Source organism: Zonotrichia albicollis, chromosome 4 (genome assembly GCF_047830755.1).
Source record: "Zonotrichia albicollis isolate bZonAlb1 chromosome 4, bZonAlb1.hap1, whole genome shotgun sequence".
Taxonomy (NCBI): Eukaryota; Metazoa; Chordata; class Aves; order Passeriformes; family Passerellidae; genus Zonotrichia; species Zonotrichia albicollis.
In genome coordinates this window covers 33,285,627-33,309,638 of record NC_133822.1, presented here as the reverse complement: position 1 = coordinate 33,309,638, position 24,012 = coordinate 33,285,627, and the positions used below count along the sequence as shown (strand labels likewise).

The 24,012-nt window shown below is 38.4% G+C and overlaps 1 protein-coding gene across 6 annotated transcripts in view; it reads right to left on the bottom strand.

Annotated features, from left to right (window-relative positions):
• Nucleotides 1-24,012, bottom strand: part of NCF4 (neutrophil cytosolic factor 4) — a 53,962-nt gene that overhangs the window by 6,172 nt on the left and 23,778 nt on the right. For 2 of the 6 annotated variants that reach the window (XM_074539339.1, XM_026794523.2), the window contains 4 exons: nucleotides 20,280-20,402; nucleotides 2,493-2,577; nucleotides 1,188-1,341; nucleotides 812-882 (listed from right to left, as the gene is read on the bottom strand). In XM_074539339.1, the coding sequence (XP_074395440.1) occupies nucleotides 812-882; nucleotides 1,188-1,341 (225 nt within the window). In that variant the 5' untranslated portion in view covers nucleotides 2,493-2,577; nucleotides 20,280-20,402. Of the gene's footprint in view, nucleotides 1-811; nucleotides 883-1,187; nucleotides 1,342-2,492; nucleotides 2,578-4,499; nucleotides 4,705-12,468; nucleotides 12,525-20,279; nucleotides 20,403-24,012 lie in introns of those variants that run through there. The other 4 variants (XM_026794526.2, XM_005488568.4, XM_074539338.1 and 1 more) reach the window with 3 other exon arrangements.

Below are 24,012 nucleotides of genomic sequence, written 5' to 3'. Positions count from 1 at the left end.
TCCAAAGCCAAGGGCTTTTCTGGTTCCCAAGTCCTGCCAGTGAGGAGCTGCACAGGAATCTAGGAGGGAGCATGGCCAGGAGAGCTGGTCCAAACTAGCCAAAGGGATATTCCATGCCTTAGGACATCATGCCCAGTATGTAACTGGAGGGAGCTGCTCAGGAGCCACAGATCACTGCTCAGTGGGCACTGGGCATTGGTCAGCAGGCGGTGAGCAATTTTAAGGTGCATCATTTGTTTGTTTTCTTCTTTAGTTTTATTTCTCTGTATTTTTTGTTACCTCCCTTCTAATTACAATTATTTATTAGTATTATATTTTACTTTATTTCAATTATTAAACTGTTCTTATCTCAACACATGGGTTTTACCATTTCCCAGTTGTCCTCCCCATTCCATTAGGGAAGGAGGGAGTGAGCAAGAGCCTGCGTGGCACTTGATGGTGGGTGGGGTAAAGCACAACCCACCCACCATTCTCCTAATCCCTTGGATACACACACCAATTATGTATTCATGCAGCACCTGGAGATTCACCATTTCCTCACACATTTTGGGGGGTTTTGGTAAGATGTCTATCTGTATATGAAGACAGAGAGTGACCCTTTGTGAACTGCATACTCCAGCAGAGCCTACAGTCTGAACAATCTGGGGAAGAGGACTTCAGGTTGTATCACAGTGTAGGCACTGTGTCTTCAGAAAAGCAGAGCAGAGAGAAGCAGATACTTAGAACCCAAAAAGTACTGTCTGCCTTAGCTGATTTCAGTGTAAGTATCTGCAGTGATCGCTGCATTCTTTGCTTTAAAATTAAGTTTTACCTTCATATAGACATTTAGGATAGGAATCCTGTTCTCAGCAATTTCCTTTTTGGCACCAACAAAAACTTTTCCTGGAAAATATAAAACCTGTAACAGTTATTGAAGAAAAAAAAGCAAAAAAGAGGCTATCAGAGAAATGAAGCAGTCAGGAGGGAGTAGAAGCTGAAAAAAAATTTACATCTTTTCTAAAGGATTTTAGGTTTCTAAATGAACTTTACTACAAGTGAAGGGGCTGTCAATGGAACATGATTTCTCTGGCATACACAGCCAGGAATTAGTTCCTTGTCACAACTACTTCTCTCACTGCATTGCTCCTTAGGGCAGCCTGGAGCTGAAAAGCTGCTAATTGTGCAAAGGTTTGGTACTGACAGCTTACCTGGCAGTACAGGGAGTGTGCAGGTAAATGGGCTGTTACTGCTCTCTGGCCCATATCTCTCCTCTAGTTTGGTGTGCAGGGCATAGAACTCACGATAGCGCCGGAAAATCAGGTATCTGCCACCACCTTTAAGCTTTACTTCAATGACAAACATCTGAAACAGAGAAGAGGGATTCTGGCTGGTGTTCATACTTAAAAATACTCACCAACTGAATGTGAGGAATAAAACAGGAACATAAGATCTGTGCTCCATTAGTGGGAATATCCTCTTAGGAGCAGAGAGGAAAGCAAGCCTTCAGTTAAGCATCTGCCAATTCAGGAACTAGGATATAACAAGGTATTTGTGTGGGTCCAGCTTGCATATGAAGCATGTCCCTGTGGCTACTTTATATTACATAATCTTTAAAGGAAACATGAAATTACTAGATTCAACTTTATGCTTGCACACTTTGCCTCAGTGACAAGCAAAATGCATTACAAAGACAAACACAAATATTTTACAATAAGATGCCTTGGACATCTAAATCTAAAGACAGACTGACATTTAAATGAATTGATTTTCAGAATTGAAGCCATTCATACTTCTTTTTTGACTTTAATGTACACAGTTGCAGAAATTATTGTCTGACCTCCTTCAACCACTATTTTATTTCTCTTTTGACAAAATTGCTTTGCTCTAAAGGAACCCAACACTTCCACGCACTGACCTCTGAGTCACATTGCAGCCAGATGCTTCAGAAAACATAAAGACAGAGCAACCAAATATCCCTCTATTCCAGAGAAAAACCTGAATTCTGCAGTGGGAAGGGTTTTAAGAGCAATGTCTCCAGCAGAAGACAGACTGAGATGGGCATATTCAAACCTTCAGAAAATCTTACTGCCTTTCCCTACTATTCCCTTCCTGTGTGCTCTTTTGTGTCTTAATATGCTTCCTCCTGTGAAGATGGGAGCCTCCTAACTTGCCAGTACCACGGAATAATGAACCAAGACTCTCCCTTTCTACCCTCTGAGTTACTTTCTCACTATCTTCACCAATGATACAGCACTCCAATGGGAAACAAATCAGATATTAGGAAAAATTAGGATGTTAGAGGATATCTCCTACACTTCATTCAGAAAATAAATTTTTAGACTGAATCTGGGATAACTGTACTTCATTCCTGAAAAATAAAGCACTGAGAAGTCTTCCACATGGAACTACTCACACCAAAAAGCAATTACACCAGATTAACTGCATTTTGCTTCCCACAACCAAACCAGTCACTGGTGAAGGCATGTAGAGGCAGGATAAATCTCCATTCTTACATAGTAATTAGTAAAGCCTTTCTTCTCTTCAATGTCTGCGATATTAGCTGAAACAGGTACATCATCTGGAAGCTGGTCAAAATCACTGTGAAGCAAGAACAGAAATTTAGGTTACTCATATTGGTAATAGCCTTTGAGATGTCCTATGTCACACAGAGCAAAGACAGGCAATATCACATTTTCTATTATCAAAACCAAGATGTTAGAAACTCATGGTGTCATTCTCTTCCTCTGGAGGTTTGATCTTGAGACGTCAAATTTCAATAAATTCAGCATAAATCAGTGACCATTGAGAAGATGCATTATGCCTGAAAAATATCCCTCTCATTCCTAGGCTTGCTCAAGGAACAGGACTACAAAACAAACACTTGAACTGCTAATCTTTTCCTGAGAAATGTGATCAACTGTGGATGCATTCTTATTCCTTCCTTAATCTAGGAGATTTACAGAAAAAAACTCTGCATCAGTGGATCCTATTCTAAGGAGATCATTATACATCATGATTTATGCTGCTATTATTACTGCATTACTGTAGAATATAGGAAACAGTTCTGAGAAAAGAGCTTGTTATGCAAAGTGCTGTAGAAACTGACAGCACAAAGCTAAATCCTAAAAACTTTATACTCTGTGCAAGATGCATAAAATATACCACACACATATAAGAAAAGAAACAACAGGATAAGCACAAACAGAAAAAGAACAAAGAAACAAAAGCATAGTATTGTTCTATATCAAAACTATTGGTGCCTACACCAGCTGTCAAAACGTTGTCAAATTTTCTTGACGACATCACAATAAAGCAAGGTGTTAAAGAGGCTTGGAAAAATAAGGCTAGGCTATCAAATATTTGGAGAGAGACCTCCCAGTCACAGCAGGTAAGGTTCATCACAGAATATTTGGAGTTGGAAGGGACCAACTTTCAAAGATCACCAAGTACAACTCTTAATGAATGGCCTGCACAGGGATAGGACATCCGACATTGGCATTTATCCCCCAGTCTCAGCAGATAACCTGAAGCAAGCACAAAGATACTTGTTTGAAAATGTCAAAAGTGTGTGAAGGAACTCATGTTGATAGGCAAGGTTAGAATAAGCTTTGCAGATCCTAGAAGGAATTGGATTTGAAGTGAGAAGGAAGAATCTCTGCAGGAACAGGGATTACTAATGAGCAGCCATATGACCACACAGTCATGTTACTGGTCTATACTGCCCACACTACAAGAAAAGCATGGATCAGCAGATGCCTTTTCCTCTATGACCTCCTTAGTGCAACAGCTTTGACAAGCACAGACAAATTCACCTTTGCTTCAGTCTTATAACTCAGTGTTGTCAGAGGGGTATTTATATTAACAGCTGAGTAAAAAGCATCTAGAATGAGGAGAACAGAATAACAAATGAGATAAAGAGAGACTTCTAAAAGGATCATCTAAGAAATCCCAAGATGACAAAATGTTAAATATTCTGATAATACAAAAAAAAAAAAAAAAAAAAGTAGTAGCTGTCAGTTTATTCTGGTAGGAGAATATCCCAACCAGGGGCTTCCACAAGGCGTAGCCCATTTGAAATGCTGAAGCAATGATGCAACATCTTGCAATAGTTTGCTCTACAAGGAAAATGCCATGAATCAGCACCACCCACAATACTGTAAATACTACCCCTTACTGTGAAGAAGGATGTGGTTATGGAGAGCAAGAGATATAATTAGTCATATCACAAACACTCATCATAAACTCCAGTAAAAGGGAAACTTATTTTGCAGCTATAAAGAGGACAATGACCCACTATGTCCTAGGTTGTGAATATTTCCCACAAAAAGAAGAAAGTCCACGCCAGCAAAAGAAATGGTCTGCTTGACCCTAAGCAGCCTAATAGTGCGGAAGTTACACACTGTTCTGATAACAAGAAGCCTTTTAGAATCACCAAAGATGCTTGCATCCAAATTAACCAAACAGATCAGGAGTTACATGAGGCTTGTGGGGAGGCAGGAGCAGGCTATATAACACATTACCTCTTTTCTCGCAGCTGTCGGGGAAGAGACATTGTTCTTCTTAAATCCAGATGACTAGGATCTATACCTCTACTTCTTGGGCACTTCCTGGTTTAATAGGATGAACACAAAGTCAAAGTAATTCTCCCTGTGTGAAACAAGACTCCTTTGCAAGGCCTCAGAGATCTTTTTTTAATGTTTCAGTGTCAGACGATTTCTGCTGTACCTCCCCACCCCCATGAGTTTGAGGAAGTATCAGGGGGGAAACAGTAATAAAGAGAGACTGCTTTGTGATGTCTGTCATGTCTCAAAACTGCCACAATTGAGAAACTGAAAGCCCAAAAAAAGCAGAAACTATGAGCCACATATTCCATTGTCCACCCTTCACCAAAATATTTGCCTCTGTTGAAAGCCAGTATGAGTGGGCTCAGCAGTCTGTTTTGCCTCAGCTAAAATGTCCCCAGATATACCTCTATATTAATATTTGTAAACTAGGATGAATACTTCTGATCCCTTCTTGAGGCACTGTGATTCCCAAGGATCCTCCTTTTCACAGACCAAGAGCCAGGAGGTGGAGCTACAGAATAAATTTTAAAATGGGAGCGGAATGTATCACCAGAAAAATCAGCCTTGTCAATCACCAGGGCATCGGGCACAGGAGGTGAGATTTGAAGGACAGATCAATGAAAGTAAGACAGGAGTCCTTTAAAGACCAGAGATCTTTTTGGCTTTGTGTGCTCAAAACAACCCACATTTGCCACATACAAAGACAGGGTAACGGCTTGCCCTGGCTTTTACTCAAACTGTAGTGACAAAGCATTTATATAACATCAGTTGACAATCTTCCAGGAAGAAAGTGATGAGGAAACCATGATTTCTTAACAATATGGCTAAGTTGTAACACAGCTTATCTGCCCTAGTCAAAAACTGTTATGTGCATCCTCGCCTCTCCATTTCAGTCTTTGACTCTCTTCCATTTTCGTGTTCAATACATATTTGCCTCCTTCTCCGCCTTCCGCTGCCAAGAACAAAAATTCCCATCTGAATGGAGCAAAAATCAACCAGCATCCTTCAAAATAAAACTCTATTTACAACTGTAATCATCAGCCTTGAGAGTAACTGCATTGCATTGCATTTTAATGAAGTAAATCCTTCACCCAGCTCCTTTCCATGGCACCATAATAGAATTTGAGAGGGGATATGGTGTCTCTTGATCAGAAAAGACCAGCAGAACAAAATTCTGAACTGTGTTTTCTGAGTGATCTGCTACTCCGCTGCATATCATAGCTTTGACAAGAAAATCATATAAAGGGTATCCTATTTTTTTTCAAATGTCCTGAAAGATAATCTAGATATATTGCAGGTACATCTTTTAATAGACAGAGGACATTGCACAATCCAAAAATACATGTTCATTGTTTATCTAGGGATGTGACTTCTTGAACACAAGTTGACAGAAACTCTCAGACAAATTGTCTATGCAAATGTTCTGCTGTAAGATGAGTAAAGCAAACTGAAAGCAGGTCAATTCCACTACTCTCCACTAGAGATTACAGGTAGGAATAATACTAACCTGACAGAATAATGCTAAACCTACTAAGAATGTTTATGGTTCTGCAGTATTTTCTTGTTCTGAACTCAACCAGAAAAAGGCCTTGCTTTTCTGATAAAAGGCAGATTTCTGCCTCAGATGAGTGGATAACTGATTTTTTCGAGGGATCACCAAGGCTATGAGACTAAGATTGGAAAAACTGCTTTGCCATATTCTTCTGTGCCAAATCAGTGCCTCAACTACCACATGCTTTCGTTCCATTTCTACTATTGTGCTACTATAGTAGAAATAGCAATTTCTATTATTTGGGCTGAGAAAATAGGCTGTCTCTAATCAAGTACACATGCTTTCTCTGTTCAAATAATTATTTCATGAATGAAATAAGTATCCATTACAAAACTGATATTCTAACAATACCTATGTCAGGAGATATGCCTGCACTAGGAAAGTACCCAATTTCATCATCTGGCATGGCCAGCTCTCAGTTTTGAGAAAACCCGTCCACACACAATGGCTGGCACGGTCATTGTGGTGCTGCTGCACCAACTCAAATACATGTGCAAGAGAAGAGAAAGCAGGAATTCATCCAAGTGAAAGGAATATAAAACAAAAACTGGTTCATTAAAGGAGACTATTTAAGAGAATCCTCAGATGACTGAATCATGACCATATGCTGCCACCACTATATGCCCCTTCACAGTTCACAATCTTCTCTATTATTTTGGACGTGCCTGTGAGCTGTGAAACTGTGGCCTTCTGTCCAATGCACCTGTTGTTAGAAAACACATGTACAAGGATACACAGCACCCTGGAAATCTGACAGTATCAGCTAGAACAAAACAACCAAAGCGAGTGAGGAATTCTAGTGAGAAATAGGAATGCAGTCCCAAATCACTAGAGATACATGAACCACCAATAAAAGGTAAACCAAAAAATGTAGCAGAAATACTCAGCTGAATCAAGTTTGGGTGACAGCACTACATACCATGTCTGCTAGGGCAGCAGCAACTGTATCATTTTGCTTATCTCTATGGAATAATGGCTTCTTTCTGATGCACCTGATCTTACAAAAGTGCTACGTAGTTATGCTCGATCACCAGCCATAGAATAAATCTTTTAAGTGATAGGAGAAAGTGAACAAGAATAATATGGTTAAATGATTCTGATCTCATCACAGATTAATCTGCAAAGGAAGTAACATTTAGCCATAACTGCAAGGAAGCTGAACATCAAGTACAAACACATATGGCAGAGTTGGCTTTCAAGATACTTTCACTCAACCCATTGTTTTCAAAGGATATGTGGAATATTTGTTTCTGCAGCATACACATCATTAGCAGTTGGATGCCTTGACTCCTGTGGTTGCTTGAGACTGAGCTACAACTGTAATAACACTGATTTGGGAAGTGTTTGGGGATCTTTTCCATTTTCCTTTAATAGTACTTGTACAGACCACCAGCTTTATGGAATGCTTTAATAGACTTTTACAATACTTATTTTCAAATACAGCCATGTATTTGAAACATGGTATATAAACCAGCAATTATTTTTATTATAGCTCATGAATAATTAATTACAGTTCTGTAAAATTTCTGGACAAAAGTTACATTTGATAAGCTATTAATGTCTGCCCTGTAATCTTTGGAGCACTTTTGCAGGTAGTGCTACAAAATCCTTAGGAGACAGTTGGCACAATGGTAACTAATAAGACTGTTTCTTTCCCATATGCTTTCAGGACAGTTGAAAAAAAAATTTAAAAAAATAAAAAAGCTGAAGTTCTCCTATCTTTCTGAACTTGAAACTTAAAAAAAAAAAAAAACAAAACAAAGAGGGCATAAGTTGAGCTAATTTGTTTTGTATTCTTAATTCGATAATGGTTCAATTAATAGTGTCTGGATGTATGGATATTCTCCCTGTCATGCATTATGTTGGGATTTAAAAAGTCACAGGAGTATGGATTGATAGAATTTAGAAATGTTCTTTGAATTAAATCTGGACAGTGTTTCCGTGATTGCTTTTTTAGGGTGAAAAGTAGCTAGTAGGTATTTGCAGAAAAAGACTCTTTTCATGCCCTGCTGATATAAACACAACTAAATAATCCATCTTGGACTGAAGACATTTAAAGGTCAGCATCTACCACTGTTCCTGATAGTGAATTTAATGGTGTCTTTTCCAGAATAAATTATTGCTCAACACGGAAGAGGTTTATAGAACCAAATCTTAAGGAAAGAGCACCATTTTTTAAAATTACATTCTTCTCAGAATACCAAACTAAATCATATATTTGAATCCTGGCTTTTTCACCTCTACTGCTTGAGCAAAATAAGGATTTCAGGGGAAAAAATCCCAACAACAAACCAAAAAACAACAACAAACCAAAATGTCAATCTTTTGACGTTATCAGTTTTTTTCTTTAAATAGGCAACCAACAGTACCATTCTGAGGCTTGATAGTTCATTATTCAATAGGCAGATCTCTCCAGCTTTTCTTATGCAGAGCAATATTACAAGCAGTATTATGATCTTCGTCTCAGTGGAAAACAATTCTTCTTTTAAAATAAACCTGCTTCCTTTGAAATATATACAGGATTTCTTCCTGATAGAATAGAATCACTACGAATGGAAGAGTTGGAACATGTTTATGTCCTTCATAAACAATGGACATTTTGTTCTTGCAGAGCTCAGGTGGATATTTGATACCCAGCACTAGACAAAGTGAGAGAAATGGAAGCTCAGAAACAACAAGAGAACATTTCTTCATCCAGATCATATCTGACTTCCTGGATAAAAGAGGTAAATAAGGAAGAAATAGGGCAGAGCTTGTCACTGCTATTGTGCATGACAGATGTGGGCTGGAGGTGGAGCCCTGTGCTCCAGTCAACTTCTCCGATGTCAAAAACTGGTAACTCGCCATTGCAGACAAAGAAGCAGGAAAGTTCCATTCAAGCACTCCTGAGAGAGTTATGCCTACAGCCATCCCTCCAGAACTTTAAAATCTACTTCTAGTGCACAGCAGCAGTGCACCTTTGTGGCAGGATGGTTTTTGTAATTCTTCTAATCATCTTGAGAACCAAAAATTTGTGTAAGTGATTGCTACTCAAGGCAAAAAAAATTCTGCTTCATCTATTTCACAAGTTCAAAAGACCTGTTAAAGTTACTCCAAAAAAAATTTCACTGAACTTCCCCAAATGGCAAAACAGGGTTGGGATTTGCTAAAATTTGTACAGTGATGCATTCAAATCAGCCTACACTGTTCCTAACAGTTTAATTTCCCTATCCATGTGAAGAAATCCTGTGACCAAATTCCTTTTTACCTTATTTAGGAACTTTAGATAAGTGCCTGTAGTTAAGTGAAGTTTTCTGAAAAGTAAAGAGAGACAGGCACCACTGGCCAGTAAATAAGACCTCAGTGGGCCAATTCTCCCTATGAAGGTTTTATGTGTCTCCTAGGAATATACATGAATTATGAAATGACTATATTCCCAGTTTTGTCACCTCAGGTTTCTAAAGGTAAGATAATAAATCTGTCCCTTGATGTGGACCTAGTTATTACTGGTACAAAGGTACCTTCTCATTCGGGACTCAGCTATATTTGGATATGCACTTTTACACTGGTATAATTGTCTTTACCCTAGGGGAGTTGTACTACTTAAGATACACTGATATAGTAAAAGAAGCACAATTTTCTGGTGCAGAAATATCCAGTCTGCTCCTTATAGAGAGTTTATGGCTCATTTTCTAATGGTTCATAAATTGGGACAATATTCCTTAATAAAATCAGGAGGCAAGAGGGCAAGAGATTAGGATAGGCAGGCAAGTAGCAAACAGAGAGGCAATAATAGCAAAGTCTGGTGATTTTCAAAGTTCTGTTCTATCTATTCCTCACAACAAATACTTACAGCCTGCCTCACCTGCTGCCTTACCTACTGGCCTTTTATTACCTCAGCCTTCATTCCTTGAAAGATAAACTCGTGGAATGAATGCACCAATTAACATTTCAATAAGCAATTAAATCCCCAATCAGTGGCTGAACTGTGCATTTCAAGTGTGGAAGACTGGAGTTTACGTCTCCCATACCTCAAACGGCAGAAGGCTGCCTCTTTATGTGAAACTGGGTCTGAACAAGAGACCTCTTAATTAACTGCCATAGCAAGTTCAGCCCCTGCCTTGCTGTGTGTAATTCCTTCTGTCCTAGCTTTGCCATCTGTAAAATAGGGCTGACTAAGACTTTTCTCATGATGGGGGAGGTGAGAAGGAAAAATGCTCAGCAGAGGTATAATTCTTGGGGAAAATCAGGTAAGAAGTGACAAACTACAACCATTATCCTTGCAACCCATCTGCACTCAAAATCACCTGCAGTGCAAACAGAAAACAATACAAAAAGGTTGCTCTTTAAAATGTGCCAGTAATGCTCTGATGCCAGGCCTTAGAACAGATTCTCAAACCTTCAGAAAAGACTGTAGTAGCTAAACTATCACATATGTTAAACAGCAGTAGTCAACAAGCCTGTCCTACTACAGAAAAGAATAAGGAAAGGTAATGAAGAATAACTTTCTGCCCAGAGTGCTATTTAATCTTGGAATGCATCATCGTGCTTGTGGATTGCTTCAATAATCTGAGCCAAACAAAGGTACCAGAGAACTTTGAAGCTGTGATTTCAAGAAATCAGTATATGGAAATGGTAACAGCTTAGGAAATTCTCTGTCTTCACATACTCTTGCTTTTTTCCTGCCTCGCAGGATGGCACACCTTCAAAATACATCAGCTAACTAAGCCAGCTGTAAAAACAGTTTTTTAAGCCACAGATCAATTTCTCACCCCAGCTCACAGCACAGACATGATGAGGAGAATGAATGGGGAGGAATACATTAAACAAGCACTGCCTGATAACTTTGTCTTGCAAAAGCATTCTCCTCTGACAACACAGTGAGTGCATGTGTGTGCATGTACAGCCCCAAATGACTCATTTTGTCTCCTGAAAATCCATTTCCACATGCAGATACTAATGCAGCCTCTTTCACCCATGTGCTTCAGGGCAATCTAACAATCGTGTGGCAAGAATTTTACCACTTCTATGATGTATTGAAGAAGCCAAAACACACCCCCAAACCATGACCTATGCTGTAATAATTTTTCTGAATGAGACAGCAGCTACTGAGTTAGTACCTACAGAACACAGCTCCTGAGTAGCTTCTCCTCTCTCTTTAGTGCCTTAGCCCTCTTTGTCACCACTTTATTCATTTGCCACCACTTTATTCATTTTTCCAGATTTCAGTACAAACAACTTGTACAAGCTGTTGCACGATGTGAATGCAGTGCCATAACAGCGGGTTTCTCACCAGGAATCATAACACAGGTAGGTGGAAAAGAGGGCAGAAAACTGTATGGCAACAGCACTTTTTCATGATTGGAAAGTGTTTTCCTTGTGAAAAGGCAAAAATAAAACCTCAAAATAAAGGAAAAGGAGGAAGTGAAGGGTGGGTGGGTGGGGAGGAGTAAAAATCAAACATGCCTGTGACTAAGACATACAATAAAATCTATTTACTACCCAAATAATTCTTAGTGCAAACCAGGTGGTTATGACACTCTCAGATATGTCAGCTGAAAAACAGTAAAAGGTAGAGGGGGATTGATGTCCTGTTCCAGTTCTTTCTGTTCCACATCTCGCCTCTTGAGTTCTGCTGAATGTGACATTTTTCCCTGGCACCTAATACACAGAACTCTGCTGCTAATTTTGTGCACAGAGTTCTCATGCTGTGTAATTTGAGGCCAGAGACTCCTCCAACAGCCTGCCAGACGGAGTGCACACCCTTCAACACTGCTTCTGCTGCAGAGAAAGGGGGGATGGGACAAGGAAATGAGCCAAACAAGAAACAAGAAACAAGCTTCCAAACTTGTCCAAGATGTTTAGCCAATTTTTGGCTCTTAGATTTATCAGGGATCCATCTCCAGCTCATCCTGTCCAGTTTGTCAGAAGACGCATCCAGTGGATTTGCCAGCAATTGCAAATACTCAGTCAACTTAGGATGCACACTTTTCCTTTTTTTCCCCATATTAGATTCTGTCTGGCTGATCTAAAACTAAAGCAGGCTGTTGGCCACAAGGGTCTTTCAGTACTGCCCTGATGAGATAGTATAAAAACTGATTTCTGCAATATTATAATCAAGGATTTGAAAGAGAATCTGTTTTCTCTTTCTCCCCACCTTGGTTAACATCTTTGCATCTCACAGAGATAGTCTTTACTGTAATACATTCTACTAAAATGCGAATGGTCAAGTAACCTTCAAAAGATGGGCTGATGTGCTCAGTAGGGGATTGAACTGGAGGTCTTCCCATTAACTAACCAGAAAAAACACACTCCCCTCTTTGCCTCCAGTGCCTTTTAGTGAGATCATCACTTTCCACACTATTGAATTAATCAATTTTCAATACTACTTACTTCTTCCCTGGTGCTGATATTGCCAGAAGGAGAACACCCCACATCACTCTATTCTGTCCACTCCAATCTTCTTTCTCTTGATTGTATCACAAACAGACAGTGAGGGGACTGTAGGATGTTTTAAAAAAAAAAAAAAAAAAAAAAAAAAAAAAAAAAAGAACTTCCCTAACAGAATTGTATCAGTAACTTCTTTTACTGTAAACATTTTATGTCAGAACAAAAAAAAAAATAATCTGCACTGCCTAAAGATTTCTTTGGATGGTACAGCATCATCCTCGCTAATGCCTCTTCTCTGATAATTATTTTGAACAGCAGTATCGAGCACAAACCTTGTCTGAAAAAAAAAAGGAAGGCCCTGCTGTACAGTGAGTGCTGTGATAATCCACAGACCCATCTGAGACTAATTTAAATCTTTCTTTAGAATTTGAGAAGAGCTGGGACATCTTCTGCTGTTCACCTGCAAGAGAGCATCATGATCTTTGACACCCAGAGAACTTTCTTTGAACTTTCTCTGCAGTTCATCTCATTGTGAAGTACATGCCTCTGGAGAGAGAACAAGGAAGGGAAGGCTGGGAAGAGGAACACAGTCCTTTATTCTACATCTGGGAAGTGGGATAAACCAAAAATTTTACATAAAAGTCAGATAACTTCATATACTGATTTACTTCAATCACTAACATGCTCCACTGAAGAAAAAGGATGGAATGAGGGAAAACATAGGGACAATGCACAGCTGACAAAAAGAGTAACATAAAAAGTAAAAATAGGGATGTGTGGAAACAATCAAATGTAAGGAAGAATTGGGAAGAATCTCTCCTTTCTCTAAAGAAATGCAGTGCATTTCCAAATTTGACCCACATGTGTCTGGCTATCTAATTTATGGAATGTGAAGCTGACCACCCAGAAGGTTGGCTATAAATTATATCTCTTAGATATGCCAATATGATTTATATTAGGAGCTAGGAAGGGAAAACTGATGAATCCTGACCTTACGCTCTGGGGAACTGCCTGGAATATACTCTGTTGGTACCTGAAAGTCTGTAGATGCCCTGAGGTAGTAATATTCCTTGCCAAGACCTCTGCATCATAATAGGTAATAGATCAGAGCCTTTTTTCCACTGTCTGACTGCATGGTTGCCTAGAACAACTACAGTCTCAGATCCACAACAGTTGCAATTTTGCTGACTAAGTTTTACTCAAATCCTTGCTTTTTCCTCTTCTTTCATAGATCTTTGTTGTTTAGCCTTTGTTTCTCTCTCTATACTTCCACTTTGGTTTGTTGGCGATTTTTGCAGTAGCAGAACAGTAGCCAGTAGGTCAAGAGTAATCATTTTTCTTGTCTAGTAAATGCTTATCAGGCTGTATCTGGAATACTGGAAGACTGTATGTGGAATACTATCACTTGTTTTGGACCCTCAAAAACAAGACAAAGAGTGACAGTCTGATAGAGCTCAACCAAGGACATATAACGCAGGAGCACACGATATTCAAGGTAAGGTTGGAGTAAATGACTTAGTTTAGCTTAAAAAGGAAATGACTGGGAGGGAGATATAGTTGTTACTCCAACTAAACAAAGTGAAATTAAAGAGCAGACACAGCTAGACTCTCCTCCTAGGTGGACAATGAAAGGACAGGAGAGAGAGCTGCACAAGCAAAAAAACTCAGTGGAGATAAGAAAAAATAATTCAACATGCCACTGGAACAAGGGCCTAGAAGGACTGTGGGATCTCTATCATGGGAAATGTGCAAACTTTGACTAGACAAGTTTAACCTACCCCTTATATTAGGTCACCTTTGAGCTATTCATTGCATATATGACATCTGGTGGCCCCTTTTAACCTTACTTATTCTATGTTCAGATACCAGATGCTATCTTCAGACAACCAAAGCCTCCATCAGAGTTACTGGCCAGCCAAGACAATCTTCTTGACCTAAATTAAAATCTCTCAGGCATTTGGCAACTATGAACACTTCAGACAGTCTATGATATGGTGTTATAGAATTAAATTTCTTTTATTAAAAAAAAAAAGAGATGAAACCCACGTTTCCATAAAATTAACACTTCTAAAATCATTACCTTTAATAACATCATAGTAAAATGTATTGATGCATATTCTCAGATTGGAAAGAAGAAGAAATCCACTGATCTCCATGCCTTGCTCCATACCTGTCTCATTCATCTGCAAATTCTTTTCTCCTTGATCACCAACTTTTCCCACCTCACCATTTTCCCCTGGAAATGGTGAAATTTTTCATCCCTCCCCAAGCCCATCTTCCTCCTCAACTTACTTTTCTCTTCACAGAACCTTTTATTTCCTTTATTGATCCCAACCTTTGTCCGTCTAGCCTTGAATCTCTGAGCTGGAAAATAATTCCGCAAGGCACCTCCCCTAAATAGCAGCTAATTATTTGGCTTTGGGCCTGCACCTGCTTTGTCAGCTCTCTTGTCATCAAGTCTATCAAGTGTGTGGGGAAGCTTTGGAATGACCAAGAAACCTATAAACTGACCTGGTAATCCCAGGGAAAACCTGGTCTGCATTAATGATACTTGTAAAATAATCAAGAGAGCTTGAGAGATGCGTGAAGTACCTTTGAGCAGCCTTCCTCAAATGTTCTCTAACACTTCAAGTATTCAGTGCTCCAAAAAGGGGGAGGAGGGAAATATGTCTGCCATGAAAATGAATAGAGAGACTAAAATTATGCACCACACAAGCACTAGACCTGCACTAATTTTATTAGTAACTAACACATTTCTTTGGGTTTTCTTTTGCCTTAGTAGTTTGTCTCCCATCACCCTCAGTCTCTTTATTGCTCATGCTGTGGCCTTTAGACATCAAGAGTCTTAGTAGAAGAAATAAAACAGTTATAACATTCACCACGCCTGGCATGCTGACACGGGGAAACAAAGGATGAAGAAACATTTACACAACTTGAAATTGGGCTCTTTAGGCTGTTAACTAGTGAGCAGTCAGAAAGGCTGTGGAGTTTTATAAATAGACCTGATTCAGAGAACAAGAATCACACAAAATAACACTTCCACTTAAGTACATAACTGCAACTGGTATTTTAGAGATATAACTTGAAAAGTCAGTGACATTTTGCTCTCAGTTACAGAAAAGTTACAGTTCACATATTTTGAATGCAAGACATGGGGCTTACCAGTCCACCTACATCATCATGAAAATATACAAAGAGCTTATGAACATAACAGAAATTTTATACTAGAAAAATTGTTAATTTATCTCCTCTTGAATCCATATTCTGATTCATCAGAGCAGACCTGTACTTCTAATCTGAATACTTTCATTTCAATTGTTGTTGCAAAACACAAAAAAAATTGAAAACAAAACACACTTGCTTGACTTGGCAATACAGTTCACATTCTTACAGATGACTGTCTTATGCTTTCAAAGTCTGGCAGATTTAGCTAGGCTAACAACAGACACTCTGCTTTTACATATAATCCTTCTGCAAATCTCAATAAACTCTTTGCTGAAATAATAGCCATCCAGCTGCTAAACCCACAAGATAATTAAACACTCTATGAAAGAACATTTCTTTTTAAGCAGATTGAAATGTTATCAAATTATGACTCCCTCTTAGTTTGAATAATAATTATTCAAATACTTTTTTCTTTTTAACCTTTTGTCATGTAAGTTCTCTCTGAGGCCCTTGGGCAATAGAAAAACTAAAAATGTAACTGTGGGATAGCAGAAGGCTATGTGAAGAAGACAGGGAAAAAAGACATTAAATAGTTACTTCATTCTCATTTAAACTCCAAATCTAGCTTCAGAGGGACTGTTCATAGTCTAAAAGTTAAGAGTAAAGAAGACTTTATTCTTAACTTATCTAAGTGCAAGATCACACTGCCTTTGGCATAAGAATTGTTTTTAGCTACGAGACATCTAAGTACAATACTTATAAAAGGCCCCGTTTACAGTGGGATCTAGAAAATTTGATGCAGTATAAAACAAGAGAGAAAGAAGCATCTAGGAAGAGAAACTTCTAGTAATTTCCAATAAGTCTATTCTCCAAATAAATACCTGAATGAGTTTTCTTGTACTGATTTGGTTTGAGTCTCCATTTTGACTGGACATATGAAATACTGCTTAATACTTTACTAACCACAGAGAAATTGAAGAAGGTGTGGTAGCCTTGCTTAAGAATGTACACTTGAATTATTGCTGACAAGGAGATCCAAAGAGTTACAAACATGACAATTTATTTTAAAAAATCAACAACAACAAAAAACATAATGGGGAAAATAAGTCAACAATGGCTATTTTTAAATGACTAGCAGACTATGTAGAAACACAGGAGAAGGGTTTTTGCTATATACTACTGATTCCAGTCAAGATTGCCTCTCTTTCACTTTGGAAAGGGAACAACTCCCTTAATCACACACTTGGCTTTCTTTTTCCAAGTGTCTATATCTACAAAAATCACTTCTTGCCCAAAACCTACCTATTTATTTCTCTAAAATATGACTGTATGGTGTGCTACCATTCTAAGGGAGAGTCTAGCAGATGTTTTTGTTTTGCTGTCTCATCTTCAGGCTCCTTTTAAGGAGCTATTAGTCTTCCCAAATCCCCCAACTAAATTTATCAGCAGTTGTTTGCAGCCAAGAGTTAAGCTAAATTAAACTTTGAAATCCCTGTACAGTGTATCAGATGCACTTCTCTTAGGGGAGCAGAAAGTTCCAAATGTTCCACTTACCAAAATGTGCAAGAACTATGTTTTTCTCTATAGGTTTCTCAAAGCTTCTACATATTTTTCACGATGACCACAATTTCCCTGATCTTATAAGAGCAGGAACTCAGCTATTGAAACAACTTTTCATTTAACTTTACATCAGGTATACACTTGCTCTTTTCACATAGGTACATACTCTCCTCTACAGGTCTAGATTATGCAGGGAGGAGAAATGTACACACACACACACACACACACACACTCTCACTCTTAGGTTAAGGCTGCAGGCGTGCTTGAGGCATCTGTTCCAAGAGACACCCACAGTGAAAAGGTATTTATCTACATCTCTCTCTCTCAGCATGTATGTATCCATTACCCAGCCTTCATCCTCACACAATCAATCATTCCCTTGTTTGCTTGTCTCACATACTCATAAGTACTTACTAGAACAGATACTTCTCCTAGTCTTAGTGAGTAATAAAATACACAGTGCTTTAAAACTTTGTATGTCAATACTTGGTTAGCTTTGGTGACAATATTTGATAATTCCTCATTCCAGAACTGTATTCTTCTGTGGTTTTTCCATGTCAGAAGATGGACAATTATGTATCCTTACATACACACACACACAAAAACCCCAAAACCAAAGCAAACACCACAACAACAAAAAACCCCTCAAAACAAAACCACAAAACAAAACAAAATAATATGACAGTCCAGTATGTACTCCTTCTTATAAACAATAAAAAAGCACATGCATAGAATATGGATGCTTAAGAAGAAACAGCATAAGAGACAAATCTTCTACCTGGTTTTGCCTTTAGATTACAATCTAAAACACCAGTAGTTTTCATCAGTCACTGATATCTAACAAGAGATCAGTACCCACATAGATTTATAGTGTCAATGAAACTCCTAACCAATTGGCCTTCTCTCTGCAAAGTAATTATTCAGTGCTACTAATCGATGCCCATCACATTGCAGTTCCTGAGAAAAGCTCTAGAACAGGACCATGGTGAAATCTCCATTAAAAACACCACAAGAGTCTCCATAACAACTGTGGAAGATGGCGCAGACCCTCAAAAGACATCTGAGTTGAAACTGCAGCTCTCTGGATGTAAAAGCAATTCTTGCAAACCAGGTTGCATTAAACTGGTGAAATAAAAACAAACTTCCTCTCCCGAGACTTCATAGCATTTGCCCTGAGGCCAAATCAAAGATTTGTTCACAAAATCATTTGTCTATCTCTTACACCACTTTTGGGGTTTATTTCAGGAGAGAAATTGTCTGTGAAAAGTGTGATTTCTGCTGTCTTTATTCCCATGGCTACTAGAAACTGCTAGAAAGAGAACTGGGCACATCACACAAAATGTCAGGTTAACAAATACCAACACAACAGCTCAGAGAAAGAGACACTTTATCACACCTTCATCCTCCCATATCACACTAAAAGAAAAGGCAAAGAAATCAACAGAAAACTAGCCAAAACCATGAAAGGCAATCAAATATTTCCTTCAGAAACATAAGCTCATCTAAAAATAGTATGAAAGGTTAAGCAAGTCTCTTGGTTTTACTTATAGCAGTAATAAAGGTCTTTGTAAGGGATTTGCACAAGTTCTGTGCTGTTACAGTAGCATCTGTCTCCTCATTGCTGGAGAAAAACCGTGGCAAGGATTTAGAGCATGTATAACCACAGAGAGGAATCATCTGTCATTCCCTCACAGGGCATTAGCAAACTTTTGCTCTCCTGGGAGAAGGAAGAGCCCCACTCCTCCCCCTGTCTCTTGTGAACACAGCTTTAAGCATTTTTTCAATATGCTTATGAATACAGGCTTATGAATAATGTTAATAATTGGAACAAATCTAGTTCTATTTAGAAGGGGTGAAAGCCCAGCTGAAAAGAGACAATGTTCTGTGCAATAAACAGGGTGAATATGGTAGTAAAGAAGGAGTCAAGTAACAAACAAATCCTCTGTGTGAAAGGAATGATCTCTTTGCTCCACCCAAGTGAAACTGCTGTTACAAGCTATACTTGTCATCAAAAAGAAAGGATGGTCCATTTTGGATGATACCACCCCAGGACAGGATGTAACATGCAATTTCTTGTGCCACTATACTGTGTGGTCTCATGTAAACAGTTGATTTGTTGATGTTTCACTTGTCTGCCCTTTAACAGGAGAAAGTCCCTAGGCAGCCAGGCCATAGTAACAGAAGACATAGAAGCACGTTACCTCTGAGATCAGCAAGGTTTTTAGTATGCCCTGGTATTTGCTTTTTCCTTCACAAATTACAGAGCATAATTGTCAACAGAAGTGCAGAAAAAAGAACTGAGATTATAAATTTCAGAGGCAAAATGCCGCCAACCAGTACATCACTTGTGTCTTGCAAGTCTCTGCAACATCCACAAGCTAGTTATTAATGATCAATTTTCTGAAATATCTCATTCTTCTTCAAGACAGAAGCTTCTGTGTCCAGTGAGATCAAAACTCAAAAGGCTTGGAAGGCTATTGCCTCTTACAAACAACCATCAAAATACCAAAGCCTGAGCCTAAAGTGATGATGCATCTCTACCAAATGCATTGATGCTCTACTTCTAGATTACAACTTCTCTTACCTACACAAGGCATATACACAAAATTTCAAAAGCAGGAATTCAAAAAGGCCCTGCAATAGGATGATTTCTGCAAGAGATTGCCACCATGAACCTTTTGCAGGAGGAGAAACAATGCAAACATCCAAGCAAAAAAAATATGCCCATGATGAGGATCAATTCAGATCCTCAGATGTGCAAAATATAAAAAAGCATAAGTTTCTATAAAAATGGCTAGTCCAATAAATCTATTTCCTTTTTGCAAATAATTTTTAAGTAGTAGGAATAGACTTTTTCACTTTCATAGGAAAATAAAGAAAACACCATACATAAAATTATTAATGATGTGATGATTATCAGAAGGAATATCTAAAAGGAAATTGTAAGTTGAGAAACAGTGGAAATGGCAGGGGAAATATACTTCCCTTAGGAGTACACCTGTGACTCTTTCTTTAACGTTTTTTTCTCCTGAACACAGAGAATAAGGATTTTACAAGAGATAAACTCAACTTGTCAATTTGACATTTACCTGAGGGGATCCCAGGTGAGTGCTGTTGGATGAGCTAACACTTGAATGTCTGTCCATTCTCTTAAGTTTAGAACAGGTAGCCAGAGCAGAGATTTCCTTCCTGTAGCCTTCCATTTAGGCAACCTAAAGATATAGAGAAGTGAAAGCCCAGGAGAACTCAGTGTTTGGGTCAGATTTAGACCATGAACAACATGGAGATATTCTTTTAGTGCAAATAAGATTGTTTTGTGTGTATTTGTTTATTAACAACTGTACTGATGCTGTTCAACTCATTTCATCAGAGTGACTGAAACAGCATTTCAGAATAATGATTTTTATTTACTGTCATTCACCTTAGCTGGATTCAAATCATCACTTTAACTTAAGAAGATATCTCATTTACCAATTGTGTAAATGGAAAAACTGTTTTCTAATGAAATATTGACAATAAATAAACAGCTGACACCACAGTGCTCCTGTTCTGATAACAGTTATAGACTTCCTTATCTAGCAATTTACATTTGGGATGTGTTAACCCAAGTTAACAGCATGGGTTAACCCATGACTCCTTTACAAACCTTTGACTTTTAAATCCATCTCACTGGGCACTAATATCTTTGAAATTAATTACAAGTGCATTAATTATTTTTAAGGGGAAAAAAAAAAGACAAGAAAAAGAAAGGAAAAAATTAGAAAAAAATAAGAAAAAATAAAAGACCCCAACAGATTAATCAAAGAATACCTATCAAAATTTGGGTTACCATAGGATCCCAGCTGCTAAAACTAAAGTCCAATTTACCCAAAAGCTGTTTACCCTGATCTAAATACTCTGACTGTTCTACCAGCAGCCTGGTATAAAGAGGAATAAGTAATGAAACCATCTTTCTGCTGTGCTAGTTTTTCTGGAATATAACCCCTGTGGTAATAATTACATGGGGCTTATCCATCCCAGTGTGAACACCACCCAAGTGTCAATTATGACAAATGTCTGATACCCACAAGTGTCTGTTGTAAAGAAAACCAACTGTTTCCATTCTCTTAACCTTGGGGTCAGGGTTTCCCACTGGGACTAACAGCTTTTTTTCCTGCTGTAAATATCCATTTGAAGTTGCTAGGAGGTGTTATGATACACAGACCTACTCTTTCAGCACTTGCTTTTTTCTTCTTTGGTAATTTGAGCCTAACTCTCACCAGGGGTTTACACCTATCTCTGGGTTTTTATTTGTATTATCCCCTCTGGGTGAGACATTTCACTTTCTTTTCCACACCATTTGCAATACAAGCTGGGGAGTCCCCAAAGCCCACTGGTAGCATGGACTAGTAGTGACCTATTTCATACCTCTGGAGTATCTCTTGCAGCTATTTGCTATCTTCAGCTTTTGAGACAATTATCAGAGGAATGGAAAAATCAGTAAAAATGGAACCACTGAGCTTAGATCCTTGGAATACAGACTTCCCTCAGGCAAAGCCAAGAATAGGCCATTGAAGAGGAAATTAAAATTAGTATATACAAAACAAAGGACATTTTCAGTAATGTAAGCAGTGACAGTGGACATAGATAAAAGTGTTTGGAGGAATGTAATCACAAGGCAGTCAAATTACACCTTCCCCTTATCCTATCCCAAATCACAACCATTTTGGCTTAGGAACTTCACAAGATGGATGTGGCCTGTACGAGTTTCATAATTTTCAGTGGACCTCTCTTCCATGAATTTGTCCATTTTCCTCTCCAACACATAAAAGTAAGTGCTCATCATCATAATATCCTTCACAGACTAAAGGTTCAGGTTGGTTATTTGGAAGAATTTCATCCCTGAAAGGGTGGTTAAGCATTGGAATGGGCTGCTCAGGAAAGTGGGGGAGTAACCATCCCAGGAAGTATTCAAAAAACAACTGGATGTAGCACTTAGAGCCGGTAATGTTCAGTCAAAGCTATAACTTGATGATCTTGGAGGCCTTTTCCAACTTTAATGATTCTCTGATTCTCTTATATCTTAAAAAAATAAGGAAAATCTATGGGGAGCAAAAGATGGCTGGCTGCTGTCCTTGAAAACTGAAGTTGCTCATCACAACACATAGCAGGACATATGAGATAGCAGCAGGTCAAGCTTCCTGTTTTAAGGTGCTATGCTAATGTTGTGAATATACCATCCCAAATTTTTGATACATTGGCTGATAGGAACCTGGAGCACCTTATTATTCAGATTACAGTTATTTATGTGCGGTGGGAAAAAGAAAAAGAAATTATAATGGATGAGCATCCCCAACTCTGCACTGTACATGTATCCCAAAGGGGAAACCCAGCCCTAATCTTTTTGTGAATGAACCTGATTGAGATGATAGTAAATATGCAACCACATTGCCAAGACTGACAAGTGCAGTAACACAAACTTTCTCCCTAAATTCTATCATTTCACGTAGGTGAAATCTCAGGATCTCAGTGAGACACAACTCTCCACACCTTCCAGCTTCAGGAAGATTTGTACGAATAACCTAGATGTGTCAGATTTTGATTGTATTCTTCTTACCAAAAAAAAAAATCCCAACAACAACCCCCATTTTAGTTAATTAAATACTTGACACATAACAAAGACCTCACTATATGCCCAATGTCATCAAAAATCTGCTTCACTCTTTGTAAATGAGCCTTAGTAGGAACTAAAAGGATAAGAAAGGATTTCCACTAATCAGGATTGCTTTCACATGGCTGAATTACACAGTGGAATCTCAATGACTGGCCCTGCACTTGCTCTCCTTTCACCAGTGGACAATTGCAGTCATTCCAGTGGCACAGACAGAGATGGAAGCCACAGTCCATTAGCCAAAAAGACAGTCCTACAATCCTTATCCTCTCTAAGCTGCCAAAGGAAGGTTAAAAAGTTGTTCTGCACCTACCAAATGGAAATGAAGCATGCAGCTAACAACCATGAGATACTGGTATCTCTAAACCAGAATCTAACCCTGGTACTACACCAAGGGTTTATAATATGAGAAAGGGGGATGCAAACCCCACATGACTGAATTTAGCAAACAGTATACGATGACTTACACTGTTCCAAAGGAAATGAACCACTTGGTTGAAACATCTGGACCCACAAGAGCCAGCTACTTCACACTGTAATTATCACCTGCTCTGAGCCAAGGCATGCACACAGTCTTTGTGAGAAATTAACAACGCTGCTGAAAAGTAGCATTACTTCCCATACTACCCCAGTACACTGAAAATGCAAAAACCACTACAGGAAGTGTAATAGGAAAAAAAATAAGAGAAGACAAATGATTGAATTAACCTTTGTCATGTTTGATTCAATGAAGCTGCCTCTTTAGAAATTATCTAAAGCTGATGGAGTACTTCCAATTTATCACAGAACTCCACATCTAAATGATATGGGCAGTAGAGAAATATTTTTAAATATTCCTATCCTATACATACCTCAATTACCTTTCCTCACTTCTAGGATCAATTAATTAAGCTAGAAAAATCTGAGCTTTTGCAGCACCTGCCTTTCCCAAAAGATGATTTCCATTGTATCACAAAACCTTGGTTGCTTTTAACCTAAGAAATGTTGGGTTTGAGTGCTGAAACAGAAAAAAACTTTTTTTTAACTCATAAATGTACTACAGATAAATGTAGTGCGTAATCCTTTATAAAATGTTTTCCCTTGCCAGAAAAACATTAAATATCAGGAAACACATCCCCAAGTGGATTACAGAATGGCAAATACATTTCATAGGCATTTTTATTGTTGTTATT